The sequence below is a fragment of the Pseudochaenichthys georgianus genome, chromosome 22 (assembly GCF_902827115.2).
Source record: "Pseudochaenichthys georgianus chromosome 22, fPseGeo1.2, whole genome shotgun sequence".
NCBI lineage: Eukaryota > Metazoa > Chordata > Actinopteri > Perciformes > Channichthyidae > Pseudochaenichthys > Pseudochaenichthys georgianus.
The window spans coordinates 22665391-22678314 of record NC_047524.1 but is presented as its reverse complement, the minus strand read 5'-3'; the positions used below and the strand labels follow the sequence as shown (position 1 = coordinate 22678314).

At 41.1% G+C, this 12924-nt stretch overlaps 1 protein-coding gene across 5 annotated transcripts in view; it reads right to left on the bottom strand.

The window, feature by feature from the left end:
- daam2 (dishevelled associated activator of morphogenesis 2) overlaps positions 1-12924 on the bottom strand; it is a 122342-nt gene that overhangs the window by 63058 nt on the left and 46360 nt on the right. For all 5 annotated transcript variants that reach the window (XM_034111036.2, XM_071201683.1, XM_034111039.2 and 2 more), the window contains exon 2: positions 2923-3203. In XM_034111036.2, coding sequence (XP_033966927.1) covers positions 2923-3090 — 168 coding nt within the window. In that variant the 5' untranslated portion in view covers positions 3091-3203. The remainder of the gene's footprint in view (positions 1-2922; positions 3204-12924) is intronic.

Sequence of the window (12924 nt, the reverse complement as noted above, 5' to 3'; positions counted from 1 at the left end):
AAATCACATCGTTTTTCTAGAACAGATTACTAATCGCCTGAAAATGGTACAAACAAGTGGCAACATGTGTGATGAAGGTGTTGCGCTGGGCTATATCATGCAATCGAAAGCTCGCTCCATTGCGGAGATATTCCCGCGAGAGTGCGTAAAACTTTAATTTATTATTTTATTTAAAATGTGAAATTGTTACAATATACTCACGGACCACTAGGGGGCGCTCACGGACCACCAGTGGTCCGCGGACCACACTTTGAGAAGCACTGAACTAGATGAATGCGACGAAGCAATTCATGCCGTGTTATTGTTTTTAACGTTGAAATGACAAGTGCAACAGGTGAAGATGAAGTCGTTGCGGAATTGTTGTGAGTACCCTTTTCAAGACGACAATTCAGTGTGCAGACGGACATTATAATGCCGCGGGGGGGGGGGGGGGGGGGGTGTGAGTGTCTACAGAAGGTCCAGTTGTGATAGACACGGTTCGCTACTGATGTACACATAGATCACTTAAATTATTCAATACATCATTTGTACTGAAGTATTCAAAAGTAAAAATTACATGTTTAATATAAATGATTTGCTGTGGCCAAATGTTTTCATTTCATTTACAGACCCTTGTAACTCTGATACCACCCAATGAATGCACTGACTTGCTTGAAGAACCACGCTACACAAAGCAGAAAGCAACACCTATAAAAATGTAAGCATAGACATTTCAAAAAAGGGGCTACTGTATCGACATTTTAAAATTATATTTAAAGAAAAGGCCCTGACAAAAGTGTTGAATGTTTCTTTCAATGTTATGGTTAGCAGTTATTTTTAATGAAATAAGTAAAAAATGCAAGCTCTGTTTTTTATTTATTTTGTATTTATGTGCAAATATCCCCTATTATAGTGTATATAAGTCTCTAATGAGTGACATATATCATTAGCTGAGGTTGTGCTGATTTCTGGGATGTGTAAAACTTGATTATACTGCAAAGAAATTACAATTTATAAGGCAAACACAAAAATATACAAAAACGGAAATGTCCTATGTGGGTCTCAGAGGGTTAATGGATGTATTGGAAGTAACTACTGATAGGTTCTCCTCAACAAAGCTTTAGTTATTGCAGCTAAAAGGGCAATAGGTCACTCCAGTTTAGGCGAACTGATTGATGCAATCAGTGTCTTCATCGCTACAATTCTAACTTATCACGGTAATAAATACACTACAACTACCAAGGTTTAATGGTTTGTGCAATGCCAGTGATTATGAGAATGAGCCTAGACAGCACATTTAGGTTCAAATCAGGTACATTTGCTGGAAAATGGGAAAAGGATGCCTGTTGGGAAAACATCTGCCTTAATGATAGTGAATACTTTCCCATCTCAAATGGAATTTCACTTAATCTCCTGAATTGATTCTGCCAGTTGGAGGAGTGATATATCTTGCAGCCGGTGAAGTTTAGCACTCCCCAAGACTAAGACTTGACAGAGTCAGAAGCAGTCCTTTAGCCAGGTAGGGAGTAGGAGACACAGGCAGAATGGAAACCTGAGGTTACAGGAGCATGGCAGAAACTTTAAGATGGATAAAGACAGAAGATAGGAACTGAGTAAACATCGAGACCGAAAAAGGAAAGCCTTGTCTTCCAAAAAAGCCGGAACTTGCATGCATGGCAGCTGAAAACCCCCGGGAAACTTCTCCGTTCTGACAGCTGTGTCCTGATCCCTCTCAAGACCATGGGCGCATGTTTGGCACTGGTTGTAGACCAAACACTTCTGCCAACAAGTGTAATCCATGCACAACATCAGGAAATGTCACACAAGGGTGGGCTGTGTGTAGTGGAAAGTATTAGCTGCTAAATGTCGTGTTTGGCATGGCCTAATCAAACCATCAAGATGCCTTTCACAAGACCCAATCCCTTCCGATTCCTGTCCATACTCCTAGTGGGGATAATGAACAACACGCATGGAAGGAAAAGGGAAAGAAATGGACCACTTACAATTAGGAAAAAAGGAAATTCCAGGGATTACATTGTACCAAAGTATTGCTTAATACCAACTTTATATATTTAACTTTAATGGGCAACATTTCTGCATGGTGACTCATTTTGGAAATTGGTCAAATTAAAGCATCCATAACAACATTGGACTGTGTTACAATTAAGTTAAATAGGCTCATTAAACAGAATCCGTGGATGGCTATTTTTTATATTCCTAAAGTGTGGCGATTTAAGTTCCAGCTCTTGCATTGTAGAAAAAATCTATACTTCTAAAAGTAAGTTTTCACGGCAACTGCCAACAGGCAGGAAGTTAGTTCACATGTAAAACATACTGTATGACTAAGTCATGCATTATGTAGCCTATGAAGCCACTTGGGTCGTGTTGCAGTAGTATTCAATGAACAAAGAGCCAATGTGATCACTTAGTGGGAGAACTTTTCAACTGAAAAAGTAATGAATCTTAACGTTAAATGTATAACATTTCCCTTACGGAACGTCTACACAGCGGCGTGCGTTGACGCTTGGCGGTGGGCGTGTCTGAAGCTTGGGGAGTTTATACGAGCAACGAGACCAACAACCAATCACATGAATCTCCCGTGCAAATCTTACTACTTATAATAACAATCTGAACATTTTTAGTGGACACACATTGGCGGTGCGGAATTGCAGGGCTGCTATGCGTCTGTTTCGTGGCTTCTAGCTGGAGCGCTGTGAGGAAAATACTGACAATTTCAACAAATGGTTGTCCTAATTAGTCAAAAACATAAAAGGGGAAATAGGATCCAAGTTAAAGAAAGCTTAAATTGCCCTTTAGGATTTAGGCCAATATAGTCCAAACTTAATATATTCTTTACGGGACATGCATTTGCTTTGGATGACAATCTTAGAAGTCATTCCAACAAGCTTCCTCAATTATTAACATCACTCCATCTTTACTCACCACCAGTTCAGAGAAACGTGCAAGCAGCTCCTCTGCGGGCGGCATGGGGGCGCTGAACTCCAGCAGCTGCAGAGGCACGCTGTCCTTGAGGTTGATCTCCGGAGGCTCGCTGCTGCCGAAGCAGCACAGGAAGCCCAGGCCTGGCCGCGTCCTCTTCCTGGGCGGCATGGCGGCTGTGGCGACACGGTTGGCAGTGATGGTGCTGGATGGTAGAGGAAGGGGCTGAGGGGCAGGGAGGGGGAGTGGAGAGGAGGATGAGGCTGCTATCTAGGGGGCATGATCTGGAAGAGAGAAAAGATCAAAGGAAAAGGTTACAGAGACATCCAAAATGCAAGGCGGCCTACGTTTGGTTTCCCCAGTGTCCTTAACAATGACTTGTAATGCCATTCCATCCATTAGGACAAGCATGACGTTTCCATGTACAGTAAATAATTTAAATAATTTCCAATCAAAACGTTGCATAACAGTGATTCAGCCTCGTGCTGGTCGACACACCCAGTGTTTGGTCAATGTTTCCTTGGAAATGTTTTATTTTTTGTAGTGCACAGGAAGTGAAGCAATTCATGTTTCCAGCTGCCTCGATTTGTTTGGATTAAATACAGGAAGATACATAAGCAACAACAGCCACCATGGCCAAACAGAGGGCCACCTAAGACACCTAAGACACTTCTTGCATGCATTTTATCTCATGCTGAAGACTTACTTGGAAAAATATAAAAATACAGACTCCTTGAGAAGCTATCTTTGAAAAGTACCTCTACCACCGCAGATGACACCAACATCAACAAAGGAAAAAATCCAAGACCAACAAGCATTGATTTCATCTATTTTCTTAAGAAATCTTCCTTAAATGTACAGGTGATGAGAGGACAGAGGAGGCAGCAGGGTCCGCCATCATATCCTCATCCTGACATCGGTTGCTCTTACGCCTCGACAAAGAAACCTCTTGTCCGTGAAGAACAATGGCGCCTGTGCAATGTGTGTGTTTTGTTTGTGCACCAAGAGCTGCCCCAGCAGTGCCCTCACTCCTTCACTGGAGCAGACACTGTGTGTATGGACAGTGGTGAATGACACCCACTATAACAGGAGCAAAGCAATGAATAGGCCGAGACACCCTGGAGGATTTCCTCAATGCCACTAAAAGGATATGGGTGGTCTTCACTGTAGGAATAATATACTCTTCACACCATATTATGTCCCATCAACCACATACTTACACAATGTGAGTGTACACCAACAGAGGCTCAAATGGTTTCTAAAGCTGTTATTTATGCGACAGTTTACAGCATTTGTGAATGAATGGACCTCATGCAAATACCATGGACATGCAAATACAGCAGAAATAGTGGACCAATAAATCCATTTTGGAGCCATCAAGGTTGCCATCAAGAGCACAGAAGGCTATCACAAGCAGACTTCTCTTCTTGGTATGCTTTTATTGATACGTGTATACACTAGCATTACGGTATGGCAAGAGCTTTGCACCCGTCTGTTTAATATGGCAATGAAAGTTTACGACTTCAGTTTCCACAAAAATCTACTTCATCTTCACTGAGCCTGACTCTCCGCCATTGCTCTCTCACACATGTGTTCAGTGTAGGAGTTCTCACTGCATGGTTTAAAAATAGCCCGGATGGTAAATTCTTTATGAAAGCGCTCAGCCCTCGACAGAAGCTTAAAGGGGAAAAACAGAAAAGAGAAAACACCACATTTCCATTTTGCCCTGTTCGTCTTTTGCTCATTCGCTTTTTCCGCCTCCTTGAATCTGCAGCCTTCTCAACGTAGAGGCAGCTGAGCTCCACGTGAACTGGAGGCTATTTTAAGTTGAATGCAACCAAGTTTTTCTTTGGCTTGTTGAACATGGAAATACCCGTGCAGCTAACACTTGGCTTATTTTCGGACAAGTATTATCTAAAAGTATTCTGTAGAATGGCTTTCTAATATAGAGACTGTTTCATAGCCATTGCATCGGAGTGCTGAATGTCAATTATAGCATGTTTGTCATCGTGTATCAGTGGGCCAGGCACATCTGATACTGCAGCAACGCGCGTTCGCCGAGGTGACAATCCCTGAACTCCCCCCCAATCAGGGAGGGATTAACCTGCTGGGGCGCTCCAGGGCAAACATTACTCTGGGGGCCCCCATTGATCCCCCTCTCCTCCCATTGCCTGTGCATAGTGTTTGTATCATGTAACCCGTGCAGAGCCCAGTAAACTCTCAGTTAGTATGTGTTCATTTGATGAAATATATGAATTTCTGCAATAACGTCATCAACTGCCATATAAATAGGCATTAGATCTACATTTATACACAGGACTATTTACAAGGCAGGGCTTCAACATTTAAAGAATTAAAAAATCCCCATGTAGGTCCCAATGATGCAGGATGACAATTGCCAAACTGTCCTTTCAATGTTTCCAGACCAGAACTAGAATGCAACAATAAAGCTGTGAAAACATTATTGGTGCCTAGTTAACACATAAAGGTATTTTTTGAATCAGGGTTTTCACTTCATATCTTGTAGTTGTGTTTGATTATGTAGCAGTGACCTCTTTAGTACTTTATGAGGTCTACATTTATGTGTAATAATGCTATAAAACCTGTTAGCAAGGTTAGTGTCAGCCCTTTTTTTGCCCCGACCGCTAGTGCATGAAATGTTGCCTCATAGGCGATGCCTTACAAGAAGAGATATTGGTGCACACTATAAAATTACAAGCCTACACACAAGTAAGTGTCTGCCAGCAAATTATGTCCAAGATCCAGTTTGACACCAACAGAGGCACAGTGATAATGATTAAAGACAACAGTCACATGTGCATCGAGTATTCTGCACAACAAGATGCAGAGTTTATTATCAAACCAGATGTGGCTAAGCATGGCATGCTGATCAGACTTAAATGTACTGTATAGGCAAGGGGGAAAGGAAACAATGAGAAAGGCCCACTCTAGCATGGTAAATTATGGAGATTCTTTCCATAGAGTTACACTTGAAAAGGCTCTGCATCGGAAAAAAAGCAACTGCTCTTCATCATTTGTATTACTACAAGAGAGAGTAAGCACTGATGCCAATCTTTACGGTGGTGAGTTAGAGATTGACACAGTGGACAGCTGGCTGAGCGTAATAGAAAAGGAGCCGCTCTACAGGGGTTTTAAAGCCATTCAGTGAAAAAAGAAAAACACAACCTGAACCTCCTGTCAGTGTGTGTGCTTCTATCTTCACTCTCCCACAGAGCCCCACGTGCGGCCGGTGATCACTCAACACCAGTTCTACTGGCCGTCTTCCAAAGCATGCCCAGAGAAAGAAGCTCAAGGAATCCAAACACAGAAGTATACTGTACATACAGTGTATACAGGGGGATGTAAGGCGCTGTGCCATTATCATTGTCTGTATGGTGGAGTCACCACACAATCACAATTCAAATTGACCATGTCCACTGCCATGTGTGCCCTGAGAGCCCCTCTTATCTCCCTGCTTTTCACTCCACCCCGCTCTCCCTCCCCCTCTGATTTGCTGTCATCTCCCATTATTCCCCTCTTTTCAGGGTGAATAGAGTGACATTTCGCTCTGTCAACCCCCCTCGGACAGTAACATCTGTCATTTTTCCTAGGGACTTCTCCACTATCCTCCTGCCAGCTTTATTCTCCATTTCTTTCCCTTCCCCTGCTTATCTGTGCTCAGGTTGGCATGTAGCTGCTGATAGCTGGGCACAGTGACTGGATGCGAGGGCTGCCAGCTCTTACTCTTCGGTTTTGTAGTCAATATTTCAAAAGGAGCCCTATTATGCTTTTTAGGTTTTCCCCTTCCTGTAGTGTGTTGTAAAGGTTTAGCTGCATGTAAATGGTCTGCTAAGGCTAACATCTCAAAGTTTCTCTCAGATTTACAGATCTGTGGATTATACCAATTAATTAGCAACATGATCTTATGAATGTTTGGCTGTGTTCACACCACGAGCAACAATGTGACAACAAAGTGATGCTAGTTGACGACGTGTTGTTGTTGGTGTGTAGTCCAAAAGCAATACGCTTTCTTCCTTTTTTGATATATAAATAAAAATGTATGGTTATTTAAAGCTTGGTCACGTTATTAAAAACAGGGTTCATACACTTTTTCACCAATGATTTTCAATGACTTTTCCATGACTTCTCAATGACCTTTACCTCATTTTTCATGACCAAAAAAAAATTCCCACTGAAAATGGTTTATTTGAACATGGAACAGGAAAATAAGGTCTGCATTATGAAACATGTTGTGCCTATATAAAACAAATCAAATAGTAGGCTTACTAGCTTCTACACGCTAAAGCAACTGTAGTCAGGGAGGCTGGTATGAAAAAGGTGGCAAGGACCCGACCCCTGACCCCCTGAAAGCAGCAGTGTCAATAATAACAGAAACGCCAAAGAGTCACATCTAATAGAAATATATAAAAGCATTTATTTTAATTGTGTAGCAGTCAGTTTATAATTCTGGCAGCACTGTTGAGCATTTTGAAAATGTATTGTAATGCCTGTGCAAGGCTTAGTCTTTCTATCTTTATAGCCACTGGTGTAAAGTAACTAAGTTCATAAACTCAACAAGTACTATACGTGGGTACAATTTTGAGATACTTGTACTTTATTTAAGTATTTCAATGTTTTGCTACTTTGTACTTCTACTCCTCTACAGTTCAGAAGTACATGGTGTACTTCTTCTCCTCTACAGTTCAGAGGTACATGGTGTACTTCTACTCCACTACAGTTCAGAGGTACATGGTGTACTTCTACTCCACTACAGTTCAGAGGTACATGGTGTACTTCTACTCCTCTACAGTTCAGAGGTACATGGTGTACTTCTACTCCACTACAGTTCAGAGGTACATGGTGTACATCTACTCCTCTACAGTTCAGAGGTACATGGTGTACTTCTACTCCACTACAGTTCAGAGGTACATGGTGTACTTTTCCTCCACTACATGTATTTAATACCTTTAGTTACTCTACAGATGTGGATGAATGATGGTAAATCTAATCAAGTGTTAAATCAGACTTTAGTTCCACCTGGAGTAAATCCACAAGCTACCCTGCAGTATACAAAGTCATTCAAACTAGCTGCACCTTTACCAGCTTTGAGAACACTTTCATGATCAATCATTATAAAACATATCATATATATTATTCTGAAATGGACCAATCTGCACAACGACTACTTTAACTGTCGCTACTTTCACATTATTTTGATGATAATACTTTTCTACTTTTACTTGAGTAACATTTTGAATGCAGGACTTTTACTGTAACAGAGTATTCCTACACTCTGGTACTTCTACTTTTACTCAAGTACAAGATCTGAGTACTTCTACTTTTACTACAAGATCAGAGTACTTCTACTTTTACTCAAGCACAAGACCTGAGTACTTCTACTTTTACTCAAGTACAAGACCTGAGTACTTCTACTTTTACTCAAGTACAACATCTGAGTACTATACTTTTATTAAGTACAAGATCTGAGTACTTCCACTTCTACTAAAGTACAAGATCTGAGTACTTCTACTCGAGTACAAGATCTGAGTACTTCTACTCGAGTACAAGATCTGAGTACTTCTACTTATCTGAGTACTTCTACTTTAACTCAAGTACAAGACCTGAGTACTTCTACTTTTACTCAAGTACAAGATCTGAGTACTTCTACTTTTACTCTAGCACAATATCTATACTTATACCACCTCCGTTTATAGCCTATGAAAAAAACTATTAGAAAACGAAGGCTAAAGCTAACGTTAGCAGATAGTGACAATGTATGCTAGCTAGTAGCTAGCTAGCTAGCTAGCTAGCTTTTTGTTTCTAGCTAGCTTTTTGTTTGCTAGCTATCTCAACGATTCCTTAATGATATTGTGACAGAAAAACATTTCAGTTCACATCACGCTCTGCCGCTCTGCTCTGAACACCTGAACGGCCCGTTCTAACAGCTGTTCACCAGCGGTGCAGTCTGTGCCACAGTGACTCCGCACAGTTAACGAACGCACCGTAGATAATGTAGCTGACCGTCATACCGGAGCAGCAGAGTTCAGCCGACAGGCAGGAAGACTCGAGCACACAGCTCGCGCTTCATATATTAAAAAATAACACCATGTGCGTCATGATGGCACATAACAGCTCGCGACCGCAGATTATTTTGGCGATTAGATCAAATGTAAATTATATTTGACGCAACTTTAGTTACATTTCCATGACTTTTCCAAAACTTTGGGATAAACATCGTTTCCCATAACTTTTCCAGGGCCTGGAATTTGCATTTTGAATTTCCATGACTTTTCCAGGTTTTCAATGACCGTACGAACCCTGTAAAAAGGACTTAACATTTTGTTTCATTAATGCTCTTTTCAAAAGCTAAAAAGACACCAGAGCCTGTTTTAGATATTGTAACTACGCAAGGAACAAAACTTGAAGTTGTTGCCTGTTACAAATACCTTGGTATCTGGCTTGATGATTGTCTCTCTTTTAAACTCCATGTCAATAACCTGCTTAAAAAAACTGAGGGTTAGGCTAGGTTTCTTCTACAGGAACAAGTCCTGTTTCTCGCTTGAGGCCAGGAAAAGGCTAGTCACTGTGACCTTTTTACCTGTGCTGGACTATGGTGATTTGTTGTATATGAATGCACCTGCCAATTACCTGAGCAAATTGGATGCTGCGTATCACAGTGCTCTGAGATTTGTCACAAATTGTAAAGCGCTTACTCATCACTGTACACTGTATACCAAGGCAGGTTTACCATCACTCTCTGTACGGAGGCTCAGTCATTGGTACACGTTTATTTATAAAGCTTTGTTGGGTAAACTCCCGTATTATATCTGCTCTCTGATAACACAGAGAGTTGCAAGCAGCTATTGTCTGAGGTCACATGATGTAGTCTTGTTAGATGTGCCAAGAGCAAGGACTGTCTTCGGTAAGACAGCTTTTATGTGCGCAGCTCCACTTGCTTGGAACAATCTTCAGCAAGAATTGAAACTGAGCAATCTCATTCCTCTGCATGTTTTTAAAGCTAGGCTAAATGAAATGCTTGCTGATACTATGGGCACTTGTAAATGTCTATAACTATGTATCCTGTAAATATAATGTATAATGTCCTTTATTGTTTTATGTTTCATGTGGAACCTATATGCTGCAGGTCTCCCTTGAAAAAGAGATCTATGATCTCAATGGGACCAATCTGGTTAAATAAAGGTTTGAAATGAAATGAAATGAAATGTTACGCCAGCTAAACTTTTGTAGCGTGTATCGCCTGTTGTGCGGCAAGTGTTTGGCGTTGTAGCTTCCTGTATAGGCTTCCATTGAAAATTAAGCAGAGTGAATGTAGCATGAGTCAAAGTAAGAATATCTTTAGTGATTAGTTAAGGACAGCCTTACTGTGTGCTGCTTCTTGTGTGCAATTATACACACAAAACAACACATCAACCTGTGGTCAACCTCCCCTAGCAACTAGCACGATAGCTAGAAATGCTACAGAAGTGCTAAGCGCCGAAGATTCGGATGTAAGCTCATACACACATGCAGTATTTGCATACTCCCTGAAGCAAAGAGAGGAGCCTGCTGGCTGCTCTGTGTTTAAAGAGTCTGGAGAGCAGCGGAGCAGAGAGGGGAGAGACTGGGAGATGAAGGAGGTGAGGGAGTGAGGCAGGGATAAAGGGAGATACTGCTGCCACTTCTCATTCAGCCCACTACCTCATCGCCTCTCATCCCCAGCGCCGGGAAGTAGGTCAGTGGAGGGGGGGGGGGTTGCAGTGAGGAGAGACTGGTTACTGGTTGCTGCTGCTGATGTGTGATTATGTGCAGGCCAGAGGTGTCTATGTAGAGATCAAACATCTGTGCCTGTATCATTGTTATTCTCTACCCAACATCTGTCCCACAACACAGTGCTTTTAGGAGAAAGAAAAAAATCAGATGCAAAATCAAGCTTCTGTTTTTGCCATCCCTCCACAATAGAACAACTTCAGCTTCAGGATTTATCAACTGGTTCTTCCTTTTTTTACTTTGCACACTTCCAACCCTTATTCCTCCCCGTCCTTCAACTTTATTCTCCAACAATGTCTTCTCCACAATCAAGTACATCCACCTGCCCCTCACTTTTACATTAATGGTGTGTTCAAACAAAGCGCTGAAAACTTTCTTTGTGCGGCTTGATCAGGCACAAAGTCAATGCAAACACCCACAATATGAAAATGGTTGAGTTTATATCATCCTAAACTAACAAAGTATGTTGATTTATGTGTATAACAACCATGTTTCTCCCTTTGTATACGAGTGTTGATGGAGCAGCTTGAGTGTTAGCAAAGCCCTGGTGGATCAGAACTTCATTGCGTTTGCTTTTCGACTTGCGGACAGACCCGGCAAAGTACAACAAATATAATTCAGACAAAGCTGCATAATTATGACGTTATTTCTGCAAGCTTGTGTTCCTTTTATTGCATTTAAATAGCATCAAAACATGGTTTATTTAAATAACACAAATGTTGCTAGAGTAAAAAAATGGCTTTGTGTTGTGAACATAGCACTATGTTCCATTGTCATCTTCTTTATGTTACCTGGATGGATTCTGATCCAACTCTTTGCATCCAACTAACGGCAGGCAGATGGAGAGGCAAAGAAAAGAGGGAAAGCACAATGTAGGAGAATAAGAAGCAGCTATAAAACTCTGACACAAATAACAAGAAGAATAGGCAAAGGCACAATTATTTTTAAGAGGCACTGAATAAAAGATCATAGGGAAGCCAGCAGAATACTGTGTTTTTGCACACACATTGTTTCTGGGTCCCACAAATGAGGACCATTCCTCTGGGGTGCTGGGCTGTGGAGGATGGTACAGACAGGCTTACATAAGCACCACAGTTGGCACAGGCAGCAACAAGATGCCAGATACAGTGCAGATTAAGGGATTGGCATTGTTTTGGGAAACTGTTGCAACACACTAAACAGGCAAGCGGAGCACACGTGGGACTGAGCCAACACCGGAAAGTCAAAAAGCACCAGGGAATTAGAATGGTGATGACAGCTATGGTTATTTGAAAAAAGCAAGGGCATTGTTTTTGTTATATAGTCCATCCGTAATGACATATCAAAATCCACAACTGGGTGGACAGAAAACACGCATTAAACAGCTTCTCTGTATTCATTTGGGACACTTGTTGATCCATTTTCAATGTGTCACCTTCAAAACAACTAAGGTTAGAGAATACTGTATATCGATTCAAGTTGTTATAATACAGTAGACAGTTGTCCAACATGTTCAATCACAGCTGAACAAATCTGCACATGAAAGGCATATTCCAACTTTAAAAGTGAAAACTATTATAGGATGGTAATTTCAAGTTAAATCTAATGAATAGCTGTTGATATCTAGCCAAATAGGATTAGATAAGCCTTAATCACTTTTTTAACCAACTGCCAACTATTGCTCAGCTATATCTGCATTTGAATGGCATTTGAACAAATCATGATAGCATTATAATCTAACTCAATGCAACTTCTCTTAACTGACCCACTGGCGGCGAAAAGCTAAAGTTAACTTCTCCAATTTCAAGGAAAGGGATTGGCGACTGCAAAGAATAAAAGCTTATCTCCCAACAGATATTTCTACTCAGTATTGGCTGATAATGATCAGTGGCCGAGCACGAGGGGCATCCCTGAATAAAATCATGAGATGTGGTTTGATACGAAGACATTTGTGAAGATTATAACAATAACGCAGTTATCCAGCCTTTGAACATCCTATCTTTTCTAAATGAAAGTAATTGGTAAGGCCACATACACTACACTGCAAAGGTTTCTTGGTGTTCTTATACAAGATACAAACATGGAGGGACACCAATGTGATCAAAAGGGCTTAATGGTGTTGGCTCATGTCTCATTAATTCATCAATTACATGGGTTTTAGCACAATGGGTGGTCAGAAATTGTGATATTTGATCAAACTCAAAAAGCTAGCATGACTCATAGACAAGACCTATCAATAGGGGTGTAACGGTATCCGTA